The sequence below is a fragment of the Oryctolagus cuniculus genome, chromosome 15 (assembly GCF_051225735.1).
Source record: "Oryctolagus cuniculus isolate XC-2025 breed Fujian yellow rabbit chromosome 15, ASM5122573v1, whole genome shotgun sequence".
Lineage (NCBI taxonomy): Eukaryota > Metazoa > Chordata > Mammalia > Lagomorpha > Leporidae > Oryctolagus > Oryctolagus cuniculus.
Genome location: NC_142881.1, coordinates 86,223,705 through 86,249,607, shown reverse-complemented (window position 1 = coordinate 86,249,607; position 25,903 = coordinate 86,223,705). Strand labels below are relative to the sequence as shown.

The window sequence follows — 25,903 nt, the reverse complement described above, 5'->3', positions numbered from 1 at the left end:
GGGGTCTCCGGGGCGCGCGCTCGCGGGCGGCGTCCACGTGACCCGCAGGACTGGCGCGGCGCGCGGCCCCTGACCCGCTGCCTCCGGACCGAGCCGCCGCCGCCACCGCCGCCGCCGCCGTGCCGACCCCCACCCGCCCGGTGAGCGCAGCGGCCCGCCCCCGGCCGGCCCCTGCGCCGCCCCTTCGCCCGCCGTCTCGGGGGTCGGCCCCTCCGCTGCTCTCCTTTCCGGGGTCCCGCAGTTCTGAGCCGGGCCCCGCCTGGGTGGGGGCGGGAATGAGCGTGACCTTGGCTCCGCCTCTGGCTGGCTGCGGACTCTCCGGGGGGACTCCAGCCACCCAAGCCCCTGGCCCTGGGCGCGCGTCCGAGCCGGCAAACGCAGGGTCGGGGAGGGACCTGCGCGGGGTCCCGGGCTGTGAGAGCCGCGCAGGTTCTCGGAGGGTGCGTGTGCGCTCCTGGTGGGGCCGAGGGCAGCGTCAGAGCCTCAGGACCCTCGTGGGCGCAGGGCCTCGTGGGCGACCCCCAGTCACAGATAGGGAAACTGAGGTACCCCGGCGTGGGAAGTGCGTGTCCCTCCTCGCAGGGATGTGCGGGGGAGGGGCTAACCCAGCGCGCGCGCGTCATTAACCGATGCCAAGTGGCCCTCTGACCCCCAACCCCCGCCTGCCTGCTCTCACGGCCTTGGAACAGGCCCCATCTACCTTTGCACCTCCCCGCTGCCTGGCATCGGTGCCCTGCGTGCCAGCCTGCCCCCTGCGCTGCGCCCCACCTTCCCTGTGCGTGTGCGTGCACAGTGCAGCTGGGATGGATTGTCCAGCAGAGCCGTGCAGTCCGCACAACTCAGGGCCGCAGTAGGGCTTCAGTCCAGATTTCTCTGAGGTCAAGGGAGGGTCCCTAGTGAAGGGTCCCTCCCTTCCCCTCCCCCCTCCCCTCCATTCCCCTCCCCTCCTCTCCCCTCTCCTCTCCTGCCCAGGCCCAGGCTGCAGTAGGGTGCAGGCCTCCCCAGACCACCCCCAGACCTAGCGGTCAGGGGTGTATGCGCTGCTGGGATTGGGGTTGGATTGGGGCTGCTTCTAGAGCTGCCCATAGCAGCTATGCTATTCCCCTGGGGGGCTGGCTGTCTGGGGAGGGGGCTGACGTAGGGCTCCCAACTCACACTTTCCTGCTGTCTTTGTATGGGTGGGACCTGGCAGGGCTGGCCCGGGGCCTCAGGGGCTACAGACTGGAGTCCTCCAGGGATCCTATGTCTGCAGACCCTGCTGGAGTGGGGGTGGGGAGTGGTGGCCAGCTGGCCCCTCCTGCCAGGCCGGGTGAAGGCCATTGCAGCGTTCCCTGGCTGCTCCAGCCTGTTCGGTGTTGGTGAAACACTGTGTTCCCACACTGGGCCAGGCTGGAACTATCCCAGCTCTTTCCAGTTCTCTGGTGGGGGTAGGGGTGGTGGAGCGTGCACCGGCCCTAAGAGAAGTCCGTGCAAGCCCCAGAAACAGCCCAGGTGGCCCTCACTGCAGGGCCTGGCACAGCTGGCTGGGGGGGGGGGGGGGGGCGGGGGCTGGGCCCGTAGCCTGCAGCTGCTTCCAGACTTGGGGCATGTGGGGCTCAGAGTTCTATTAAGCTCAGTGGAACACTTTTTTTTTTTTTTTTTTAACTCTACTGTGTTCAGACTTGCTGCTGGGTGCCCCCAGGAGCCCACCCTCCGTCCACTGAGGCCCTCCCCTCCTCTCTTGGCTCATGTGAGTGTGTGTGGGGGGGAGGCTGCCAGGGCTGTAGCCTGCTCTGTGTGGGGCTCGGCCCTCCCGTCCCCTCAGTGGAAAGTCTCTGGGGGGCTGGGGAAGTGGCCCATTGGGTGAGCAGACTTTGCCAGGGGCATTGGCCCAGGGCCAGGCCCAGGGAGCCAGTTACTCCCAGAATGGATTTTTTTTTTTCCTGGGTCGCTGAGCTGTGCCAGGGGCCATACCCGGCTCTCTGGACAGAAGGGCACTGGTTGCTGTGTCCCTGCAGTGCCCGGGCTGGAGCAGTTGGGGGGGTGCACTAACAGAGGTCCCACCTGACTTGAGGTAGCTGGGATGTGCGGGCAGCAGCAGCCTCAGTGGGCCCGAACCCAGGCTCTCCAGGAAAGGACAGATGCCGTCATGGGGAGGGGGGCGTGAGTTCTGGTTCTGGTTCCTGCCAGTCTGGGAGGCTGCCCAGCTTGTGTGTACCCCCTGGGCTGCTGGGTGTCCGCAGTGACATTTGTCCTGGTGGACAGCTGTGGGCATGGGCCTTGGGGCCAGAGCGGCCTGCCGCTGTCCCAGCAAACCTGGGGAGTCGCTGGTCACTTTGGTCACGGTGACTGGTGGCCCAGCCGTGCCATGAGCCTCCTGAGAGTGCGTCTCTATCTTCCCTCCCCTCTGCTTGTCCCCTCTCACTCTGCCTTTTCATCCAGCCCCTGGCAGGCTCCTTGGCTGTGAGCCCACCCCTCCTTGGGGTTGCTGCCTGCACGTGCCCTGTGACCCCCCGAGTGGACGAGCTCCAGGGCCCGGGTGGTGCAAGTCTGTACCAGGCAGGGGCACTGGCAGGGAGGGGGCATGGGCAGAGCTGGGCTCTACCACTGTCAGTGACCCCAGGAGGGCTGGGAAAGCGTCCCATCCCCGCCCCATCTCATCACTGCCTCGCCCAGGGCCACCCACCCCGTAGGACCAACAAGTGTCTGGGCGTCGGAGCCGCCCTCTGCCCCACGCCATGGTTTATACCTGTCCCTCATTGCCCGTGTCCAGGATGAGCCGCCTGAGGCTGCTGCCGTCCCTGCTGGGGGCCCAGGCCGCCAGGCTCCTGGCCACACCTCGTGTCCAGGTGTCGAGCTGCCGCCGCAGGTCCTCTGAGCCCCCAGCCGCCTCCCCAGGCAGTAGAGGTGGAGGCGGCTCCAGTTACATGGAGGAGATGTATTTCGCCTGGTTGGAAGACCCCCAGAGTGTGCACAAGGTTGGTGCCCCTGTCCTGCCTGCTGGGGTCTCGGGGCGGGGGTGGTGGGCAGAAGCAGCCTGTGCCCGCCCTAGGGCCCAGGCACGTGGTCCCTGTCCAGGGAAGACCCTGTCCTCATGTTGGATGGGAACAGCACGTTTGACTCCTGTTGCTGAGACAGCAGTGGGAGGTAGTCGTGCTTGAGAGGCCGTTATTGGGACCCGCCCTGGCCGCCATCACGTCCCTGCCCGCCACACCTACCCCTGTCCCTCTGTTAGCCTATGCTGTTGAGAGGTGGCCCTTGTACACTGTGTAAGTAGGGGCATACATGTTTATGAACACATCGACCTGATAAAATAAAGAACTAAATCTGGTGGCAGGGTGAAACTGCCCCCGCCCCCTCCCCTCACACTCTGCAGAGGAACTAGAATATGAGAGTTGCGTGACCTGGCCACCTGGCTGCCTCCCGGCCCGTCCTGTGTCGGCTCAGGTCCCTGCGCCCCCAACTTAGTCTTCATTCCTCCTGCACGCCCGTGAGGCCTTGCGAGGGAAACTCACTGCCGATGTGATTCTGGGCTGGCCCTCCTCTACATCAGAGTGAGAGTCCAGACTCCTGCTCCATGCAGAAAGGGCTCCGAGATCTCCCCGCGGAATCAGAAGTGGAGCCAGGGCGGAACCCAGGCACTCCCATGTGGGCGTGGTGTCTTAACCAGTGGGCTAAGCACCCTTCCGCGTGTGTGCGGTTTTGATGGGTATCGCCAGATTGCTTTCCATAGGGCTGTACTGGCTGATTCTCCACCAGTCCCGAATGGGTGTGGAGGAAAGCACATGGAACTGTCTATGCTGCTACTCTTTAAAAAATTTTTATTAAAGATTTATTTAGTTAGTTGAAAAGCAGAGTTACACAGAGAGAGGGAAGACAGAGAGGAGAGAGATCTTCCAGACACTGGTTTATGCCTACATACCTACAACTGCTAGGGCTGGACCAGGCTGAAGCCAAGAGCCAGGAACTCCATCTGGGACTCCCATGTGGGTGGCAGGAGCCTAAGCACTTGGGCCATCTTCTGCTGCTTTCCCAGGCACATTAGCAGGGAGCTGGATCATAAGTGGAGCAGCTGGGACTCGAACCAGTGCCCATAGGGGATGCCGGTGCTGCAGGTGGCAGCTTAACCCGCTGTGCCACAGGACCTGCTGCTTCTGCTTTTTGCATCTGCACAGAGAGCAGCGGGGCATGTGTCTTCTGTGTTGTTGTCTTGACAGTAGTATCTGGGCAGTATTTGGTATGCACAGTACTAAGGACACCATGTCATTTTTAAGACTGCCTAATGTAAATACGCATTTGCTCATCTCATCCGTTTCCTGTTGTCAAAAAGTTCATGGGAAATGGAATGAAAAGCTAAATTCATTTTGGTGACAAAACTTTGGAAATCCACACAGAGTATTATACTATTTTCTGTGACCTTTCTAAAAGGTCCTTGTGTGCAGATTTCAAATTTGGGGGGCTCCCAAATCCATTTTCCAATCGCGTTTTCCGTGAACCTTTCGAAGTAACCGCTATAGGCATGCGTAGGCACACGTGTACATGAATTCTGTAGAATCAGTGTCCAGCAGAACTGCTGAGGTTCTGTCTGCCACGTTTGCCCTGCACGGAGCCTCCTGCCGCCCTTGGGGATGTGAGAATGTTATGCCTGAAGCCCCTGGGCCCACCTTCCTGCCCCCACCATAGCAGGCTGAGTCCCGAGAGGGGCTGGGCTGGGGTGGGGGCCCAGGACGGAAACCCAAAGCCGCTGTGCCTTGTCACGGGCCCTGACCTGGCTGTACCCTTGCTTCCACCCTGCTCAGTCCTGGGACAGCTTCTTCCGGAGAGCCAGTGAGGAAGCCTCTCCTGGCCCCACCCAGTCGTCGTCTCCATCTGTCGTCCCGGAGAGCAGAGCCCTGGGCTCCGGCCGGACCAAGACCAGCAAGCTGGTGGAGGACCACCTGGCTGTGCAGTCCCTGATTCGGGCCTACCAGGTGAGGGCAGCGGGGGGAGAGGGGGGTCTCTTGCTGTCTCTCCCTGGAGAGGCCTCCCCTGAGCCCTCCGTCCAGCCGCTCAGAGCGGCCATTCCTGTGTATACCAACTTGTTTGCGCGTGTGCTGTCTCCCGGGATGTTGTGTACCCTGGGTTCCTGGAGTGAGTGTACAGGCTCACTGAATGTCCAGTGTCAACCTTGGTTAATGTGTGTTTTCTCCTTCAGCCAGGGCATTCCAGGAGCACAGGGACTGATAGACAGCAGGTGCTTAACTCATGTTCATGGCGTGAAAGAATAAGTTAGCAAACGGCCCGGTGCCTCCCAGCTGCTGCTTGCAGGCTGTCCCACGCCGGGTGCCTGTTCCCGGCCTTGACCGAACGGGACTGGCTGGAGGGCTGCTCTGCGTGTTCATGTTCATGCCCTAGCAAGTGCAGCCGGCGCCGTCTCCGTGGGAACCGGTGGCAGGAGGCATTCCGTAAGGGAAACTTGACGCGCCTCTGCCGAGACCCCGTGGGAGGGAGCAGCAAGTCCCTGCAGGGCTGGGGAGCGGGATGCATGAGCAAATGGAGATGGCGCGGATGGAAGCGGGTCCCCCAGGCAGCGGGGGAGGGCAGGTGAGCTGGCCTGGGCTCCCTGCCACCTCCGAGCAGGCGAGTGTCCCTCACCCCCAAAAATGGGAGTTCCAAATTGAGCTCCGAGCCAACGTGTAAGTTTCTGATGCCACAGCGGGACTTCCTCCCCTGAGGGGCTTCAGAGAGCTTGTGGACAGATGGAAGGAAGGATATTTGCGTTGACCAGAACCTTTCGCAAGCCCCTTACAGATGAAGCAGATGCATGTCACGGTCAGGCGTGGGTCCCCTTCCCACGATAATCTCATTAGCTGTATACAAATATTCCTAAATCTGACCCCAAAAATCCCCCAACGCTTCTGATCCTGAGCATTTCGCATAAGGGGCACTCAACATGCGCTGTGTTTTTCCTGGCTGGCGGAAGCAGAACGTGATCTCTCCGGGGACTTGGACAATGAACCGGAAATACATTTGTAAAGCTCTCCTGTGCAATCCAAGGCCCCAGCCGGCGTGTGGGCCCCTGGCTCTGCCCTCGCTTTGTTCTGCAGCCAGGACCGAGCACTCGTGAGTCTTCCCAGCAAAGTGGTTGGTTTCTGGATTCAGGCGAGTTTTGCTCTGAATTTGCCTAAGGCAGAGGAGCAGCGTGGCTGGTGGCCCGGCCTCCGTGGCCTAGCATGGGTGAGCACCCAGCAGGAGGGCTGGGCACCTCCCCCGCCCCCAACCAGGAAGAAACACAAAAATCCAGTTTGAGGCTTGTGTACGTTGCATGGAAAAAAGCGGCGTATTTTGGACAGTTGTACATGCAGAAAAGGGGAGAAAGGCTGGGGTAGTGACCTGCCACACCCATCAACACGAGGCCCTTGTGACTTCCCCCGGCTCAGTTCCTGCCCACAGCCAGACGTTGTGAAGCAAACCCCAGAGAGCCCATTGTCTCATTCCTCCAGCCTTTCCATGTGTATTTCTAGAGATAAAGTCTCAGAGAAGATGGCGCATCCCGTGCCCTCCAAAAATAGTGGCCGTGATCCTTGACGGTACTAGACGCACGGGTTCTGTCTGCCTTCTGGCTTAGGATTTCTTCCCAGAGCTCGTCTGAAGCAAGCTCCAGGATAAACCCCCAGATTGCAAGACGCTGACGGGGCTCTTAAGTTTCCTACGCTCTGGAGGTTCAGCCCTTGCCAACTTGTTTTTTGTGCAAGAAGCCAGGCTGTTTGTCCTGGAGCGTTTTTCTGAGACTGGATTTTGCTGCCTGTGCCCCTGTGGTTGTCATTTGGCCCCTCCCCTTTTGTCCCTGTGATTTCTGCAAATTGGTTGCCGGCTCCGGAGGCTCAGCGGGGTGCAGTTTTGACTTCTCTTGCTTTCCGTGCTGATGGTGACGGGCACGCCAATGTTCTGCAGCCCTGGATCCACGCGTTCATCCAAAATGCTTGGGACCACAAGGGTTTAGGTTTTGGGGTTTTCCAGATTTGGGGCTATCTGTGTGTGTGTGTGTGTGTGTATAATGGGATCTCCTGGGGATAGGACCCCCTTCCAACACAAAATGCATGTGTGTTCCCTGGCCACCATCGACACGTAACTCGAAGGTGATTTTATTTATTATCAGAGCACCAGTTCAAGGGCTCTCACTGCCGAGTGGTCCAGACAAGGCTTTATGAATGTCTCCTGCAGCTCGCTGTTGCTTTAGGGAATATTCTCTCAGTCAGTTGGAATAGTTCCTTTCCCTGTAGCTGGGTCGCTAAATGGCCGTCCACTTTTGCATTGTACTTTCAATTTTTAAAATTCAATCTCATTTTAAAGCAATGTAAAATACGTGCGAGGTTCCAGAATCCAATCTTGTAAGCAAGATATATGCTGCACAGTCTGGCATTTAACTCTGCCCGTTCCTCCTCCTGCTTTTTTTTTTTCCTTTTCCACATAGATAATCTTTCTTATCTTAGGATTTCCTTATGATTACTTTTCTGATGCATATATGTATTTGTATATGAGAGGACTTTAAAAACTTCATGGAAAAATAGAATTAAGAAACAAGTTTATTTTGATATAAAAATTTGACATCTATTTTTTAACAGACAAAATTCTTGCATAACTAAGAATTTTTTTAAAAGACTTACTTATTAGAAAGGCAAAGTGATTAAGGGAAAGAGAGAGAGAGAGAGAGAGAAAGGGAGGGAAGGAGAGAGAGATCTTGTATCTGCTGGTCCACTCCCCAAATGACCACTACAGCCAGGTCTGTGCCAGGCTGGAGCCAGGAGCCAGAAGCTTCATCTGAGTCTCCCACATGAGTGTCAGGGGCCCGAATACTTGGACCATCATCAGCTGCCTTCCCAGGCTCATTGTCAGGAAGCTGGATCAGAAGTGGAGCAGCCAGGACTCTAACTGGCTGATGAGGGCTGCTGGCAATGCAGCAGTGCTACAATGCTGGCCCCTGCTGAGAAATTTTTTTTTTAAGATTTTATTTCTTTACTTGAGAGGCAGAGTTACAGACGGAAGGGGAGACAGAAAGGTCTTCCATCTGCTGGTTCACTCCCCAAATGGCTGCAATGGCCGGAGCAGAGCTGATCCAAAGCCAGGAGCTTCTTCTGGGTCTCCCATGTGGGTACAGGGACCCAAGGACCCGGGCCATCTTCTGCTGCTTTCCCAAGCCATAGCAGAGAGCTGGATCAGAAGAAGAGCAGCTGGGACTAGAACCAGCACCCATATAGGACGCCGACACTGCAGGCAGAGGCTTAACCCTCTATGCCACAGGGCCAGCCCCAGGAATTTTTTTAAGATGTCTTTATCGTGGCTCACTAGGCTAATCCTCCACCTTGCGGCGCCGGCACACCGGGTTCTAGTCCCAGTCGGGGTGCAGGATTCTGCCCCGGTTGCCCCTCTTCCAGGCCAGCCCTCTGCTGTGGCCCGGGAGTGCAGTGGAGGATGGCCCAAGTGCTTGGGCCCTGCACCCCATGGGAGACCAGGAGAAGCACCTGGCTCCTGCCATTGGATCAGCGCGGTGCTTCGGCCGCATTGCGCCGGACGCAGCGGCCATTGGAGGGTGAACCAACGGTAAAGGAAGACCTTTCTCTGTCTCTCTCTCTCACTGTCCACTCTGCCTGTAAAAAAAAAAAAAAAAAAAGATGTCTTTATTTTTATCTATTTCAAAGGCAGAACAAGGGGCAGAGAGATCAGTCTTCCATCTGCCAGCTCACTTCACAAACGCCTGCATCAGCCAGGGCTGGGCCAGGCGGAAGCCAGGAACCTGGAACTCCATCTGGGTCTCCCACACGGGTTGCTGGGGCCCAGGCACTGGCTGCCTCCCAGGATGCATTAGCAGGAAGCCGCGTTGGAAGTGGAGGCGGCAGGACTCTAAGTGGCACCGTAATACAGGATGTGGGTGGCTTCACCCGTTGCGTCACAGCACCTGCCGTGCCACAACACCCATCCCGTTTTCTCTTAAAATGCCTTTTCCATGAACTTTTTGAAGACCCTTTGTATGAATGGATTTCAGAGTTTTTTTGTACCAAATTTATATTTAATTTTTAAATTTATTAATTTATATTTATTATTTAAGAGGCAAAGAGAGAGAGAGAGAGCTCTCATCTGGTGATACACTCCCCAAATACCCACGATGGCTGGGGCCAAACCAGGCTGAAGCTGGGAACTAGGGACTCAGCCCAGGTGTCGCATGTGGGCGACAGGGACCCAGCTGTGTGAGCCATCTCCTGCCTCCAAGGCGGGGCGTGCGTCAGCAGGAAGGTAGACTTGGGGGTCTCCTAGGCCGTGCTGCAGCGGCTGTGGGGCGGAGGCGTGTGGCTGAGCCTCATTCTCAGGGAAGGGGTCTGTTCAGTTGGATCCCAGCCCTGCCCAGCCCTGCCCTTTCCCTCTGCCCAGATCCGGGGCCACCACGTGGCGCAGCTGGACCCCCTGGGCATCCTGGATGCAGACCTGGACTCCTTTGTTCCCTCGGACTTGATCACAACCATCGATAAGTTGGGTGAGAGTCAGGCCTTGTCCTGCTGCCCTGGTGGCGCCAGAGCGAGCTGCCTCCGGCGGCTGTGCGCGGGACACCCGGGCCCTGGAGGCCCCTGAGCCTTCGGTGCCTTTGGGAGCACCCAGCTCCTTCCGCCCTTTGCCCACCTGCCAGAGGGGGCCGCTCCCGGACTTTCCTGGCTGGTGCACCTTGCTCAGCAAGCGGGAGAGGCTTGTCCCAGCCCCCATCATGGCATCAGGGGTCCGACGACTTCCTGCCCCCCAAGGCAGAGGGGCCTGGAGCTTCCAGGCTTGGGCTTGCGGGGAGGGCACGGCAGGGAGACCGGTGGACTCCACCTTGGCCCGAGCTCCCTCCTCCTGCAGCCTTCTACGACCTGCGGGAGGCCGACCTGGATAAGGAGTTCCAGCTGCCCACCACCACCTTTATCGGGGGCTCCGAGAGCACCCTCTCCCTGCGGGAGATCATCCGGCGCCTGGAGGTGAGCCCTGGCAGGTGCCTAGGTGTGGGGGGGCACACCTCATGGGGGTCTCCGGAGGAGGGAGGGCCGTTGTGCCCCCACTGTCCTGGCTGCCCGTGGAGTCCAACTTGTCCCCCCGCCCCAGAGCACCTACTGCCAGCACGTCGGCCTGGAGTTCATGTTCATCAACGACGCGGAGCAGTGCCAGTGGATCCGGCAGAAGTTTGAGACGCCTGGTGTGATGCGGTTCTCCAGCGAGGAGAAGCGGACCCTGCTGGCTCGGCTGGTGCGCTCCATGAGGTCAGACCCCCGGGCCCCAGCTGTGGGGAGGGCCTCCTGGCGCCAGGTGCCCCGGGCCCAGGAATGTGACAGCAGGGGGACGCTCTGAGCAAAGGCAGAGGGACAGGATGTGGCTGCGGCAATGCTTGGACACAAAGCTGTCCCTGGTATGGAGAGGGCACCTCCTGGCTCTGCCCACTGGGTCCTCCACGCTGGGTCTGCCCAGGACGGTGGGGGCTTCAAGGAGCACCCAAGTGGCCTCTTCAGCGTGGCGTGGGCTGGAGTTTGAGTCCAGCTGGGAAGGGGTCCATGGAGCATGGCGTGAGGGCCCTCGGCAGTGTGGGCAGGTGGGCAGTGGGCTGAGAGGGGTGGAGATGACTTGTCGGAGAAACGTGGCCATGAAGAGGAGCGGGGAGGCTGCAGGAGCAGGGGTGGGCTGAGGTCTGTGGTTCAGCTGGAAGGACCTCAGCCTCCCTCCGTCCTGGGTTTCCTGCAGGGTGGGGGTGGCATGGTGCCTGGAGTGGGGGGTGGCCCTGGGCTGTGCAGGACACGGGTGGTTCGTGGCTTTCTGTGTCCTGGGCGCCAGCCATGTCCCGCTCCATTGCTTCCTTCCTCTTCTCGCACGCAGATTTGAAGACTTCTTGGCCCGGAAGTGGTCCTCGGAGAAGCGGTTTGGCCTGGAGGGCTGTGAGGTCATGATCCCCGCCCTGAAGACCATCATCGACAAGTCCAGCGAGATGGGCATTGAGAACATTATCTTGGGGATGCCGCACAGGTGGGCCCCCGCAGCCGTGTCCTCGCGCCAGGCCCGGCAGACAGGTGGAGATCAGAGCAGGGGTGTTGGTAGGACCAGGGCTCAGAGGCAGGTGGCCCAGAAAGTTCTCAGAGTCCCTGGGCCTGGCCTGCCCGTCCCAGAAAGAGCCAAGTGCTTGGCCAGAGCTCCCGGGGGCCAGGACTAGGCAGATTCTCCCAGGATCCCATTCCTTCAGGCCTCATTGCCAGAATTTCACAAAGAGGTTCAGGATGCTTCTCGAGGGTTCCAAGGGCAAGGGGGTGTGGAGGGGCCTGTCCCAGGGAAGGCAGGGCCTAGGCAGCTGGCCCTGGGGTGGCCTCCCCGGAGGTGAGCCGAGGGGCTCCGTCCTGGCTACAAGCTGACTGCCTATTTCCTCTGACCTTGGAGAAGACCCAGGGGACAGCCCTATCTGAGCCAGAGTCTGTGGGCTCTTAGGGAATCCAGCCTGGCTGGGGGCGCCCATGGTGGCCCAGGGCCTGCTGAAAGGGCCACCCGAGGATGCGCTGAGCGGCTGTGACCAGAGAGCTGATGCCCAGGGCTGTGTCAGCTCAGGGGGGTCCCTGTCCCGCGGGGTTTGTCGGTCACTAGCTCTGTGCTCCGAGGGGCCTGGAAATGCCCAGATCTGCTGAGAGAGTCAGGCAGAGCTGGGCCGGTGGCCCACAGCAGCAAGGAGAGGATGGCGCCTGGCGGGCAGGGGTGGTGCAGGTGGGGCGGCACCAGGGCCCGTGGGCTGGAGCTGGGCAGGCATTCGGCATGAGGGGAGGGGGCCCTGGGGATGGAGGCTTTGCCGAAAGGGGCTGAGGGTGCTCTCAGGGCTCCTGCAGGCCCGTGCTGTGGGGGAGGGGCTTTCCCCAGGGGAGCTACGCGGACAGGGTCTGTGCAGGCCTGGGTCCCCACCCACCATGCTGGTTCCAGGGAGGCTCAGGTGTGCAGGGCCCGGGGTTGGGGGGCCTGGTGCCCAGTGAGAGTGCAGCCCCTCTGCTGCAGGGGCTCAGGGGGGCAGGGCCCGGGGTTGGGGTTGGGGGGCTGGTGGGAGTGCAGCCCCTCTGCTGCAGGGGCTCAGGCAGGCAGGGCCCGGGGTTGGGGGGCTGGTGGGAGCGCAGCCCCTCTGCTGCAGGGGCTCAGGCGGGCAGGGCCTGGGGTTGGGGTTGGGGGTCTGGTGGGAGTGCAGCCCCTCTGCTTCAGGGGCTCAGGTGGGCAGGGCCTGGGGTTGGGGGGCTGGTGGGAGTGCAGCCCCTCTGCTGCAGGGGCTCAGGCAGGCAGGGCCCGGGGTTGGGGGGCTGGTGGGAGTGCAGCCCCTCTGCTCCAGGGGCAGGCTGAACGTGCTGGCCAACGTGATCCGCAAGGACCTGGAGCAGATCTTCTGCCAGTTTGACCCCAAGCTGGAGGCAGCGGACGAGGTGGGTGGCGCACCCTGGACCCGGCCATGGGCGGGGGGGGAGCAGCTTCTGGGCTGTTAGCTCACTGTTAGCTCCTTCCACCTTTGCCAGTGCAAGAGGCGCGAAGGTGACTTCGCTCTAATCCAGTTCCCTGTTGTGAATCCAGTAGCTTTGCACGTGATTTTGAATCCTCTGTATTTCCTTCTCCGGAAGTGCCCCTGGGTGGCTGTGGCTTCTCCTCTGTGGGTTATTATTATGTTTTCCTTTTTTAACTGGGGCTTACTGATTTGTAGAAGCGCTGTGCACAAGAGGGAGTTCGCCCTTTGCCTGCCTTTGTCACATGAGTATTTTTTCCTCAGCTCTATTTCTTCCCCCTACGTCTGCCTGCATTAGCTTTCCCCCGTGGCAAACTTGCTGTTTCCACCGTCTTGCCTCAGATGGTCTCTGGGCCGGGGGTGTTGTCTGGAAAAAGTCGGCCTTCCCTCCTCGTGGGTCAGAAACTCTGCTGGGCTCCCCCCCACTCCGATGCCACCATGGCTCCGTCCGCTCCATGTGTGCTTAGGGGGAGGGTTAGGGGGAGAGGGAGGGGTAGGGGTAGGATTAGGGGTTAGGGGTAGGGTTAGGGTTAGGATTAGGATTAGGGATAGGGGTAGGGGTAGGATTAAGGGTAGGGGTAGGGGTAGGGGTAGGGCTGTAGGGTTAGGGTTACCCTGGTATGGGGAGTGAGGTAGGGATTCAGCTCTGGTATTTTTCTAGGGGCCTGGCCAGGGGTCCCAGTGCCACTGGGAGCCGTCCGTCATTGCCTGCCCTTGCAGCCACTGGATGCTGTGGTCCCTGAGGGCCCCCGTGGTACCTGCCCACGCTGTGGCCAGCCATGCCGAGAGTGCGGCCCTTGATGGTGCACAGGGACCTCCGATGAGCCGAGGCCCCTGAGAAACGTGCCTGCCTGCCTCTGCCTGGAGCAGCCGGAAGGGGGCGGGCCAGAGGCAGCACAGCGGTGTTTGTCCCAGCGGGGGGGGGCTTGGGTGTCCTCCTGTGCCTCCCCCTGCCTGCTACGGGATGGGGCGGGCTCCTCACAGCCCGGCTCGACCTTCAGGGCTCCGGGGACGTCAAATACCACCTGGGCATGTACCACGAGAGGATCAACCGCGTCACCAACAGGAACATCGCTCTGTCCCTCGTCGCCAACCCCTCCCACTTGGAAGCTGTGGACCCCGTGGTGCAGGGCAAGACCAAGGCCGAGCAGTTCTACCGCGGGGACGCCCAGGGCAGAAAGGTGAGCTTGCGGGGGACGGGGACGCGCCGGGGTTTGGGCCTCCAGGGATAGGATACCGAGGAGCTGGGCCCCGAAGGGTGGTGGCCCAGGCCCCGAGTCTCCACCCACAGCCACGGGGCCAGGGCTGGCCTGCAGAGGCTGGACCCCAGCTGCCCCTCCCGGCTCAACGCTGTGTCCTGCAGGTCATGTCCATCTTGGTCCACGGAGATGCTGCCTTTGCCGGCCAAGGTGTGGTCTATGAGACCTTCCACCTGAGTGACCTGCCCTCGTACACCACCAACGGCACCGTGCACGTCGTGGTCAACAACCAGGTGGGGCACGGCACCACACGGGGCTGCAGGGCGGGGGCGGCCCTGGTTCTCAGCCCCTGCTGTGCCACTCGCTCCAGGGCGCACTCGACCTCAGGCAGGGGCCCGTCTCTTGGCCTGTGTGATGTCATCAGCCCTCCATAGCGGCAGGGTCTGTACTTGTGGTTTCTGCACCTGCTGCAGAGTCAGCCAGGCTCAAGTGGAGAATGCCTCCCTACCGCTCCTCTCCCCGTCCCCTCGCCCCCTCCCCTCGCCACCTGTGTCACGCATTGTCACCTGCAGGTGATTTAAGGGGGAGGCGACGCTGTGTAGGGTACTTTTCAATACGACCCTGTTTCACACAGCATCCGCACTCTGCTCTCCTCAGAAGGGTCCTGGACACGTGCCCTCCCCGCGGATGCTGGCAGGTGACGACCTGTGGCATCCTGGAGGTTTTGTGGAAGGCAAGGAGTGGGTGTGTCCCACGCAGCCAGCAGGAGGCTGGCTGTGGGGCGGGCTGCTCCCTGCCCAGCCCTGCAATGAGACGAGGCAGGGCTAGTGGGCAGATCTCAGCGCCGGCGCTTTGAGCCTGGTGCAGGTCTCCGGGGTCGGGAGAGGCTGCGTTAGCTGCCTCATTTGCATGAAGTTTCATCTTCTAGAAGAATCCTTTTGGCCAGGCCTTAACGAGCGTGCTGCACAGCCAAGGACGCTGAGGCTTTGGACATTGAAGGTTGCACGAGCAGCAGCTGGTGGGGCTGGGCTTTTCCCCGGCCTGTGGTCCTTGCCCTCAGTGAGTGGATGAGGCTTAGGGTTAGGGTTTCAGGTTTCCGGTTGGAGCCTGCAGGACTGCCCCCGGGGCGGCTCCCCTGTGGGAGCTGCTGCTGTGTCTCACTGGACCGTCACCCCTTTGACCCCATGTGCCTCCTGGGCGTCCCAATGGCCCCCACTGCAGCTCTTGACCCGCCAGCCTCTGAGGCCGGCACTGTCCATGGGGACCCTAAGTAATGGAGAGGCATGGCCGGCTGCTGTCGCCCCCACAGATCGGCTTCACCACGGACCCCCGCATGGCCCGCTCCTCCCCGTACCCCACCGACGTGGCCCGGGTGGTCAATGCGCCCATCTTCCACGTGAACGCCGACGACCCGGAGGCTGTAATCTACGTGTGCAGCGTGGCGGCCGAGTGGAGGAACACCTTCAACAAAGACGTCGTCGTGGACCTGGTGGGTGTGGGGGCCGCGGCCGGAGCAGGGGCCTGGGGGGCCGTCCCCCCTGCGCAGAGCCGGCCAGGCCTTCAGCACCCAGGGCAGAGCATGCCCCTCCCTCCCTCCCCCCCTGCAGGTGTGCTACCGCCGGCGGGGCCACAACGAGATGGACGAGCCCATGTTCACGCAGCCGCTCATGTACAAGCAGATCCACAGGCAGGTGCCCGTGCTCAAGAAGTATGCCGACAAGCTCATCGCTGAGGGCACCGTCACGCTGCAGGAGTTCGAGGTGGGCCGGCGGCTGCGCGCACGCGTGCCTGACCCTCTGACAGAGGGCTGGGCGCTGAGGGCTTAAAGAAGTAGCCAGTAGGGCCCTCCATTGTCAGATACAACCAAGGCTGTGGTTACAGCTGGGTGGGATGCAGTGCATGCTGGGAAGTAGAGGAAGCCCAGCTCGGGGCACGACTCCGGGAAGACTTCCTGTAGGAAGCGGCCCTCAGTTGGTTTTGTTCCCAGTTATTGGGGGATGTTTTGGTCCTCTCGCTGTTGGGGGCCTCTGAGGGCTCTGTGAGTCTTTGCTGGGTCTCCCCGGGCCCCTTACTGAGAGCACATGGGCTCCGCCACGCCTTGGGGCCCCCTGACCTCTGAACCACAGAGACCTAGAACGTGGCGAGGGAGTCAGGCTCAGGGGGCCTGAGCCTCGCTGTTGGCTCTGCACGTCCCTTCGTCCCGACGGCAGGAGGAGATTGCCAAGTATGACCGCATCTGTGAGGAGGCCTACGGCAGGTCCAAGGACAAGAAGATCCTGCACATCAAGCACTGGCTGGACTCCCCCTGGCCCGGTGAGCGCCGCGCCGCGGCTGGCCCAAGGCCAGGGCTCTGCCCTGTGCCCTTCCTACAGTTGGATGCCGGCACGGGAGAGCGGCGGTGATGCTACCCCTGGGAGCCGTGTACTCCGCTGCTTCCCGCAGAGGGAGGGCTGCGTGGGGGTGGGGAGGGGCGGAGATAGCTCCAGGGGTGGGCACGTGAGGGCTGGGGGCAGGGTGGGCCAGGTGGGACCCCAGGACCGGGCGAGGGTGTTGGGCAAGTGGAGGAGCTGCAGCTGGCATTGTTCAGCTGCCTCTGGTCCCACGGGCAGGCTCGGGGCGAGCTGGGGACTGTGGATGCCAGAGGCTGCAGGCTCTCGGTGCCGGGCGGGGGTCAGGGTCGGAGCCCCCACAGAGCCTCTGGCCCTCGCAGGTTTCTTTAACGTGGACGGGGAGCCCAAGAGCATGACGTGCCCGGCCACGGGCGTCCCCGAGGACGTGCTCACCCACATCGGCGGCGTGGCCAGCTCCGTGCCCCTGGAGGACTTCACCATCCACACGGGTGAGGCCGCCGCCCTGCAGGGAGGGGGCTGGGGGTTGTGTTCCCCATGCGGCTGGCCTGGGCTCCTGGAGCCTTGTGGGTGTCCCTGGGAGGGTCCGTGCTGAGGGCTTCTGTCAGGGTGGGCGTGGGGCGGCGGGCAAGTGCAGATGGCACGCTCTCCAGGGGTGCTTGGGACAGGCTTCCGTTAGCACGGGCTTCTCAGGGGTGGGCAGGACTCTGCGGGCCCGTGGTGGACTGGATGGTCCCCAGGTGGCCCCACCCCTGCTGGATGGGCCTGGATGGCCAGGGCCTGGTCGCAGAGTGCGCCCCCAGCCGTGGGTACCGTGGCTTCTGACAGCATGGGCCTAGGGGCCTGAGTTCAAGTCCAGGCGCCTCAATAGTTGAGTGCCCTTGAGAAAACAGCTTTCCCCGTTGCGAGCGTCAGTCTTCTCTCCTGGAGCATGGGGGCAGTCGGCCTCCCCTCTGTGGCCCGAGGCAGATGCTGGCTGTGTGGTGCTGGCTCCTCCTTCCTGAGGGGCGGGCCGGCCAACCCACCACACTGGGGGAGGCTGTGGAAGAGGCAGGGACCTGCTGCCCGGATCTGTGCTCTGCGCACTGAGTTGAGCGGTCCCAGGCGTGTTGCCGGTCCTGTGGCCCTCAGGCCAGCCCCTCCCCTCTGCAGGCCTCTCCCGCATCCTGCGGGGCCGAGCGGACATGACCAGGAAGCGCACAGCGGACTGGGCGCTGGCAGAGTACATGGCCTTCGGCTCCCTGCTCAAGGAGGGCATCCACGTGCGGCTCAGCGGGCAGGACGTGGAGAGGGGCACATTCAGGTGAGGCCTGAGTGAGCCCAGGGCCCCGGCCCCGTGGGCACTGGCCTGGTCCCCACAGGGCCCGCCGGGGAGCTCAGTGGGAGCACCCTAGGAGGGCCTGTGACCAAGACAGTGCTGCCCCAGGCCAAGTCCCCAGGGGCCATGAGATGTCCTGTGTGCCTCCCGCGGGGCTGGAGCCTAGCACCGACCACTGGGCCTGAGCCTTCGGCAGACCCCGACCCAGCTCAGGGTGGCTGCCGAGCCTGGCTGGGACAGGGGTCCAGCCTCGAGGTCCCCTCACTGTGCCAGCCCCTCTGAGCTCAGGCAGGCCAGGGCAGGGAGAGGCCACAACTCGCCATTCTTATTCCAGGACTCCCTGGTGGGCTGTGTGTGGACAGCAGCCTGCAGGGGCGGGGCCAGGGAGGCAGCCTGGGGTGGGGGTGGGGGACCAGATGGCTCCCAGCCCCCTGCCGCCTGCTCTCCTGCTCCATTGAAGTGGCTGGGGGCCAGCCCACCTGCCTGCCCGCCAGCCCCTCCCCACTCTATCTCTCCCAGTCACCGGCACCACGTCCTCCACGACCAGGAGGTGGACCGCAGGACATGCGTCCCCATGAACCATCTGTGGCCCGACCAGGCACCCTACACCGTGTGCAACAGCTCGCTCTCGGAGTACGGAGTTCTGGGTGGGTCAGAGCCGTGCCCGCAGGCCAGCCAAGGCCAGAGCTGCGCCATGGAAGGCCAACCTCAGGCCCGGGGTGCCTGGGGCTCGGGACAGCCCCCAGGGATGGTGGTTGGGCTGCCCTGGCTGCGGCCACGGTGGGTAGGGGGATGCTCCTGTCCTGTCTGTGCCCTCAGGGGTCCCAGGCTCTGTCTGTGTCCTGCTTGTCTGAGGCCTGTCCCATGACACTAGCCCCATGGACACAGACCAAAAGCCCAACAGAGGCCACGGTGGACACAGCCAGCGACTGGTCCCCAGCCTGACCCAGCCACTGTGCAGCCGGCTCATGCTCCCTCCACCTGCCGGAGACAGCGGCCAGGGCGTCTCTGCAGCTCTCTGTGGTGACGGGGGTCTTGGCAGATGGTCCCTGCTGCCTCCCCGGGGTATCTTCAGGCTTGGCCTCTGATCCACATAAGGATGAACTTGACCATGTGTGATGCCAGGGCTGAGGGGGCATCCCTGGGCCTATCGCCAGCTCCAGGAAGGAAAGGAGTTCCCCGGGTTCTTCCTGGCCTGTGGGGGAGGCTGGGGGGGGGGGGGGTCTGGGTGGGGAGTGCCCAGGAGTCCCTGCCGCTTGGGGACAGTGTGCAGCAAGCTCTGGGCCGGTGTCTTCTGTTCAGGCTTTGAACTCGGCTACGCCATGGCCAGCCCCAACGCCCTGGTGCTCTGGGAGGCCCAGTTCGGGGACTTCCACAACACAGCCCAGTGCATCATCGACCAGTTCGTCAGCACCGGGCAGGCCAAGTGGGTGCGGCACAACGGCATCGTACTGCTGCTGCCCCACGGCATGGAGGGCATGGTGAGGCCTGCGGCGGGCCAGGGGGAGGTGGGTGGGCGCCGGGCACCCGGGCCTGCACCCCTGATGACGCTCCTGCCGGCAGTCGAAGCAGCTGGCACGTGGGAGAGCCAGGTGTGGCGTCAGACCCCCCTGTGTCTCCGTTGTTCCAGTACCTGCAGAGCGCGGCCCCACTTTTCAGATGATGAGACTGAGGCACAGAGAGGGGGATGGCTCGCCCAGGGTCACGCAGCCAGCAGCTGGGATTGGTGCCTGTGCTGCACAGGCCCTTCGCCAGCCCCCATCCTCTGTGCCGCCACCTGTGGGGCAGAGGGCAGGCCCGAAGGCTGCTTGCCGCCCCAGGAGGCAGTGACTAGGAGGGGCCCGGAGGAGCTGGCTGGCCCACCTGCAGGCTGTGCCCTTGTCCCGCCTCCCTGCCGCACTCCCCAGGGAGGCCCCCTGCCCCAGGGGCCCCTGCAGGGCCAGCCGGGGCATCTGGCGTTGGCTTTCAGGGCCCCGAGCACTCCTCCGCGAGGCCCGAGAGGTTCCTGCAGATGAGCAACGACGACTCGGACGCCTACCCTGTGAGTGCTGCCCACTGGCTGCCAGGACTGGGGCGGGCCTGGCCGTGCCTGCAGGGCGCCGACCCCTCCCACCGGCCCGCCCCCGGCAGGTGTTCAGCGAGGACTTCGAGGTGAGCCAGCTGTACGACTGCAACTGGATCGTGGCCAACTGCTCCACCCCGGCCAGCTACTTCCACGTGCTGCGCCGGCAGATCCTGCTGCCCTTCCGCAAGCCGGTGAGCCGCCCCCCCGGGCCGGGGAGGGGAGCCCGGGCCAGGCAGGGCAGCCGACAGCCGGCCCCGTGTCTGCCTTCCAGCTCATCATCTTCACTCCCAAGTCGCTGCTGAGACACCCGGATGCCAAGTCCAGCTTTGACCAGATGGTTTCCGGTGCGTCCCAGACTGGCCCCCTTCCCGCCTCCCCCCTCTCTGGGCCCCAGCCCCCTCCAGCCATCGCTGCTGTGGTCACCTGCTCAGGGCTGCAGAGCCCAAGGAGGATGTTGGGGCCCCTCAGCAGGGCTGGCCTGGCTGTGCACGGGGGTTCAGAGGCAGGAGGCCGGCCGAGGCTGCACTGAGTATCATTCATTCATTCATCCATTCATCTTCTTTTTTGGAAATGGAATATCTTATGTTCCCTCTTCTGCTTATTTGCTATATTTTCTTTTCAGCGTATAAATACTTTGTAGCTTTCTGTAGTTTTTTCATCTTGCTCTTTCCCATACGTGGTTTTTTTTTTTTGTTTTTTTTTTGTTTTTTTTTTTTAAGATTTATTTATTTGGGGCTGGTGCTGTGCCATAGCAGGTAAAGCCATTGCCTGCGGTGTTGGCATTCTATATAGGCACCAGTTCGTGTCCCGGCTGCTCCACTTCTGATCCAGCTCTCTGCTATGGTCTGGGAAAGCAGTGGAGGATGGCCCAAGTCCTTGGGCCCCTGCACGCATGTGGGAGACCTGGATGAAGCTTCTGGCTTCAGATTGGAGCAGCTCCAGCCATTGTAGCCATCTGGGAAGTGAGCTAGCAGATAGAAGACTCTCTCTCTCTCTCTCTCTCTCTCTCTCTCTTTATCTGCCTCTCCTCTCTCTGTGTAACTCTTTCAAATAAATAAATCTTTAAAAAAAATCTATTTATTTATTTGAAAGGCGGAGTTAGAGAGAGAGAGGTCTTCCATCCACTGGTTCACTCCTCATATGGCCATGTCTCCTGCACCGGGCTCCATCTCTGTTAGAGCCATGGCCCAAGCCTGGCGTCAGTCTCGGTGGCCCGGGGGAGCGTGGGGATGCGGGGTGTGGGCACCTCAGCCCCACTGGCTCCTGCTACCCCCGCCATGCCCTGTCGGCCCCCTAGGGACCAGCTTCCAGCGGGTGATTCCTGAGGACGGGGCCGCGGCGCGGGCTCCCGGGCAGGTGCGGCGGCTCATCTTCTGCACGGGAAAGGTGTACTACGACCTGGTGAAGGAGCGCAGCGGCCGGGGCCTGGAGGAACAGGTGGCCATCACACGCCTGGAGCAGGTACGCCCCGGCAGGGCGACAGGCGAGGCAGCGTCCCCAGCCTCGACTCGGGGCAGCGTGCTGGGCTGGGGCCAGGCTGGGCTGGGGCATCGCCGGGGCCCTTGACAGGTGTCCTGGGCGACCTGGATGGGGCATCCTGGGCGGGCAGCCCTTCACCCTCGAGCCATCCCCGCTTTTCCTCCGCAGATCTCGCCATTCCCCTTCGACCTGATCAAGCAGGAGGCCGAGAGGTACCCGGGCGCCGAGCTGGTGTGGTGCCAGGAGGAACACAAGAACATGGGCTACTACGACTACATCAGCCCCCGCTTCATGACCATCCTCGGCCGCACCCGGCCCATCTGGTACCCGCCGGGGAGCGGCTCTGTGCACTCCGCCCACCAGCGGCCGCCAGCACCGCCTGCGGGCCCACAGCCCGGGCCTGAGGCTCCTCATCCCTGCAGCAGGGCGATGAGGAGTTAGAGCTGACGCTTGCAGAGAGCCCGGGGAGCTGCCTGGCACGTAGCAGGTGCTCTGTGCAGCGTGCCCAGCAGCCGCGATGGCTGTCTTTGCGAAGTGGGGAGAGGGGCGCTCCGGGCTCAGAGCTGCCTCGGGCCCCTACAGCCTTTGGTTGTGGCCCCATTTGCTGTCCTTGTGGGCAGCGTCATGGAGGAGACAGTGGCTCCCTAGCCCGTGGCTGGGTGACAAGGTTCATCCCAGGCCCCGTAGCTCTCAGCAAGAGCAGCGCCCAGGTGGGCAGATGGGTCCTGTGGCCATGTCCACCTCCTTGGAGGCGTGTGCTGTGCAGCCCTGGGGGGGTGTGTGGTGAGGCCAGGCACGCCCTAGTAGTTCTAGAATGTTCCCCCAGCTGCCCAGATCTTTCTGGAATGTCCTTAGCTACCTCTCCGCCTCCTGCAGGTATGTCGGCCGTGAGCCAGCTGCCGCACCTGCCACAGGAAATAGGAACACTCACCTGGTGTCTCTGAAGAAGTTTCTGGACACTGCCTTCAATCTCCAGGCCTTTGAGGGCAAGACGTTTTAGGGCCGGGTGAGGCCTGCCGGGGGTCTCGCCGTGGGGACCAGGGGAGGGGACAGCTCCTGCCCAGGAGAGGGGCTGCCGGGGCCCCAGGAGCCAGGCCAAAGAGCAGACCCTGCACTGTAGTTATTTCAGAATCTGGGGCTGGCCCGGCCACGCAAGCCACGGGTGGGACCGGAAATGCAGTGGATTGCAGCAGGCTCGTGTTTGAGTGGACCATGGCGCGTGGCCCACGGACGACGCTGGAAATGCCCAAGTGCTCCCTGGCAGAAGAGGTCCCCCCACCCCGATGGAACGGAGTTCTAGACCGTTCTCCCGGCTGCCCGGGTCTTTCTGTCCGCATTGTCATGGCTGGAGTCGGCCTCCGGGAGCCGGGCCGCCGCCCACGTCCTCGCTTTGCTGCGGCTGCGAGGGGGCCTCCGAGGTGCCCTTGGAAGTCGTGATGCCAGCAGCAACAGGCGCGTCCACCACGTGCGGCTCACAGACGCCCACATCACAGAGAAATAAAGAGAATGAAAGACACAGACTCGCTGTCCTTGTGTTCGTGCAGGGGACTGGGGGTGGGGCGCTGGCCCAGAGAGGGCAGGGGTGGGGGAGGATAAGGGGCTGCCGCGTGGGCCGGGTTTCCCAGGCAGTCACGTCTTCGCTCTTTTTCAGCCCTTTGCTGGTTTTGCTTCATCCCAGGTTGCTGGCAAAGCGACAGCAGCGGGTGCTTTGCTTGCTACAAATCATTGGTCCATTTGCCTACCCACGGTACTTCTTCTGTGCCTGTGGGGTAGGGGATTGGGTGGGCTTCTGTGTGCTGGCTCGAAGACTTAATTCCCTGAGTCAGGAGTTACATTGGAGCTAAGTGCAAAGGCTTTGGCAGTCAGGGAAGGCTGCCTGGAGGAGGCGTCCCACAGGAGGCTGGAGACCCTGAATTACCGTGGACTGGGTATGAGGGCATCTAGGGGGGCTGGCAGCCTGAGGTTGGACAGGACGGCATTGAGCCCCTCAGCAGCAGGTACAGTTTGCTGGGGTACTTTGTGACGTAAAGTGAAAATAATTACAGCTGGGGTTTCCCAGGTGTCGTCTGCTGGACATCTGGAGTTTCTGTGTCAATGGCCTTTGACCTTCATCCGGGCTTTGCATGTTGGGAATGCACCTGTTTCATAGGTTCAGAGTTGTCTGCCCAAGATCACGCATGATGGAGGGGCTGGTCGTGGACTTGGCCTCTGTCCACAGGCCATGCTGCTTCCCTCGGGCAAGCCCTGTAGCTGGCAGGGGTAGGGCTAGCAGGCTCAGAGTTGGGGGTGGGGTGCAGCCCGCCCATGGCCCATGCCGCCCCTCACTGCTGGGGCAGGAAGGCTGCAGACAGGCTGTGTGGGGCAGTGCCCTCAACTCACGGACCCAGGGAGAAGCAGCCCCATGGAGGCGCCCAGCCCTGGGCAGCTGGGAGCTCACGGGGCAGCAGAGGCCCTGGTGACTTCCGAGGGCGGGGGCGGGGGGTTGCTGCCGGGAAGCTGTCACAGACCACGCAGACGCCAGTCAGGGTCAAGGGCGCCTCAGTGGGGCTGTGGAAGTGCAACTCAGAGATGAGTTTATCTGGGGGCAACAAAACCCTGAAATCCAGGCTCGCAAAGGGAGCCTCAAAATGATCGTGAAGTTGCCTATGGTGGAAAACATGGATTTGAAAGCTTTTTGCACCAAAATAAAATTATAATTCCATTTTACGAATTATTTTTATTTATTTGAAAGGTAGAATGCGGGGGGAGAGAGAGAGAGAGAGAGAGAGATCTTCCATCCACTGGCTCACTCCCCAGATGGCCACAATGGTCAGGGCTCAGCCGGCTGAGGCCAGGAGCCAGGTGTTCAATCTGGATCTCCCACGTGGGTGCAGGTTCTGAGCACTGGGGCCCCCTTCTGCTGCTCTCCCAGGCGCAGAAGCAGGGAGCTGGATCGGAAGTGGAGCACCTGGACAGCATGCTGGCCTCGATGCCGGCCTCTTAATTCCATTTTCATTAAAGTTCTGAAGTACCTTCAATTAGAGAAAGTACCAAATACTCCCCAAAGGACAGCCTCCGTAGATGGCAGAGTAACAGGACAGACAGGCTGAGAGGCAGAGTAAGGTTGGAGCTAAGGCCACGGAATTTCCCGAGAAAGCAGAACAAAGATACACATCGTAAAATCCCTTAAAGAGACATGGAGAACACAGGAACTCCACCGTGAAAGCGTGCGTCTAAGCAGAGTTCCTAGAGGAGAAGCCCCTGAGTTTAAGTTTTACATTAAATATAGGCAGGTATTTTTGCGATGTCAATTACATCCCTTTAATCATTTTTTAAAATTTTATGTATTTGAAAGGCATAGTTGCAGAGAGAGGTAGAGACAGAGACAGAGAGAGAGAAAGAAAGAGAGGTGTCTTCCATCTGTTGGTTCACTTCCCTAATGGCTGCAACGGCCAGAGCTGTGCAATCCAAAGCCAGGAGCTTCTCCCAGGTCTCCCATGTGGATGCAGGGGCCCAAGGACTTGGGCCATCTTCCCCTGCTTTCCCAGATCAGAGCTGGAGCAGAAGTGGAGCGGCCGGGACTCGAACTGGCACCCATATGGGTTGCTCGCACTGCGAGCCAATGCTTTAACTCGCTGCGCCACAGCGCCAGCCCCAGCACCAGGAGTTCTCACGGGGCTGGAACAGCACCTCTCAGGGTGTCAGGGACCAGGGACCATGTCCCGGCCTGGTGTTGCATCATGGTTTTGCAAAACCTCAGCAGTGTGAGAATACAGAATATTTGTGACTTTGATTGCATCGCTATTATGAACAACACTGATACAGAAAAAATATATTCCTTGTGACCGCTAGAAATCCATCAAATAAAAGATGTAATTAAAAATGACGATTCTGCTTCCTGCTGAGTGCTAAGAGTTCCTTCCGTACGGTCTGTACCCTCCAGGCCTAATCACCTTCTCCAAACCCAACCTCTAAACACCACCACCGCTGTGAGGCACCATGGACATTCAGTCTGTAGCAAAGTGCCGCTCAGCTCCGCTGAGGTCAGACCAAAGCCGCCACGGACAAGAAGGAAATGTGTGTGGGGCCGGCCTTGGGGTACCACAGCTTACTCTGCTGCCTGCAATGCTGGTGTCCTCCATCAGAGCCCCATTCGCATCCCGGCTGCTCCACTGCTGATCCAGCCGGTGCGCCCGGCAAGGCAGCGGAAGGTGGTCCAAGGGCTTGAGCCCCTGTCACTCATACGGGAGACTGGCATGGGCCCTGGGAGCCAGGCTGTTTCAGCCATTTGGGAAGGGAACCAGTGAATGACAGATCAATCTCTCTGCCTCCACCCCCACCTCCTTCAAATACATAAATGAAGCATTAAAACATTTCTAAGAACTACTAAAAAAAATTTGAAAACACATGTGTGTGGCTGCGTTCCAATAAAGCTTCATTCATGGACGATGAGCTGTGGATGTCACGGAATGTTCACGTGTTACAAGACATTCTGGTGTTTGTATTTTTCAACTATTTAAGAATATAAACATTCTTAGATCGTAGGTCTAATGGACACTGGTTCTAGTCCTGGCTGCTCCTCTTCCATTCCAGCTCTCTGCTATGGCTTGGGAAAGCAAAGAAAGATGGCCCAAGTCCTTGGGTCCCTGCTCCCACATGGGAGACCTGGAAGAAGCTCCTGGCTCCTGGCTTCGGATTGGCACAGCTCCAGGCATTTCGGTCATTTGGGGGTGAACCAGCAGGTGGAAGACCTCTCTCTCTCTCCCTTTTGCTCTGTGACTCTCCCTTTCAAATAAATAAATGAACCGTAAATAAAATAAATCTTTTTTAAAAATCCAATATTGTTAATTGCAGGAATTACATCATTCTCATATGACTGCGTTCTGTTTTTATTAAGTTTCACGAATGTTTCACTCATCTCTGAGCGCTCGGTGTTGGCGACTTTGAATCGCACAGCCTCTGGGTTCATCTTCCTGTGGACTGCGATACACCCTCGTGTGAGCCACGCTCCAAATTCTCTGTGAGTTC

The 25,903-nt window shown here is 60.9% G+C and overlaps 1 protein-coding gene across 3 annotated transcripts; it reads left to right on the top strand.

The window, feature by feature from the left end:
- Positions 1-22,414, top strand: OGDHL (oxoglutarate dehydrogenase L). Of its 3 annotated transcripts, XM_089314164.1 has the most exons (24): positions 1-140; positions 1,660-1,729; positions 2,753-2,957; positions 4,779-4,949; positions 9,385-9,487; positions 9,847-9,962; positions 10,087-10,241; positions 10,849-10,995; positions 12,323-12,413; positions 13,489-13,668; positions 13,851-13,979; positions 14,996-15,175; positions 15,294-15,446; positions 15,897-15,999; positions 16,397-16,525; positions 17,187-17,337; positions 17,872-17,999; positions 18,655-18,833; positions 19,322-19,393; positions 19,483-19,608; positions 19,689-19,761; positions 20,715-20,878; positions 21,065-21,219; positions 21,773-22,414. In XM_089314164.1, coding segments are annotated over exons 2-24 (3,036 nt in total). In that variant the 5' UTR covers positions 1-140; positions 1,660-1,727; the 3' UTR covers positions 21,897-22,414. The 3 variants fall into 3 exon arrangements, with proteins under 3 accessions (XP_089170290.1, XP_089170292.1, XP_089170291.1); XM_089314165.1 differs by lacking the exon at positions 1,660-1,729 and having other exon boundaries at positions 22-140; XM_089314166.1 differs by lacking the exons at positions 19,322-19,393; positions 19,483-19,608; positions 19,689-19,761; ... (1 more) ...; positions 21,065-21,219; positions 21,773-22,414 and having other exon boundaries at positions 17,872-17,985; positions 18,655-18,798.
- The last annotated feature ends 3,489 nt before the right edge of the window (positions 22,415-25,903 follow it).

What these genes read in the sequence shown, in the direction of transcription:
- OGDHL (XM_089314164.1), top strand. An exon ending in GTGGAGAGGGGCACATTCAG is followed by an intron (nt 17,338 to 17,871) that starts GTGAGGCCTGAG and finishes TATCTCTCCCAG; the next exon opens with TCACCGGCACCACGTCCTCC. An exon ending in TGCTGCCCTTCCGCAAGCCG is followed by an intron (nt 19,609 to 19,688) that starts GTGAGCCGCCCC and finishes TCTGCCTTCCAG; the next exon opens with CTCATCATCTTCACTCCCAA.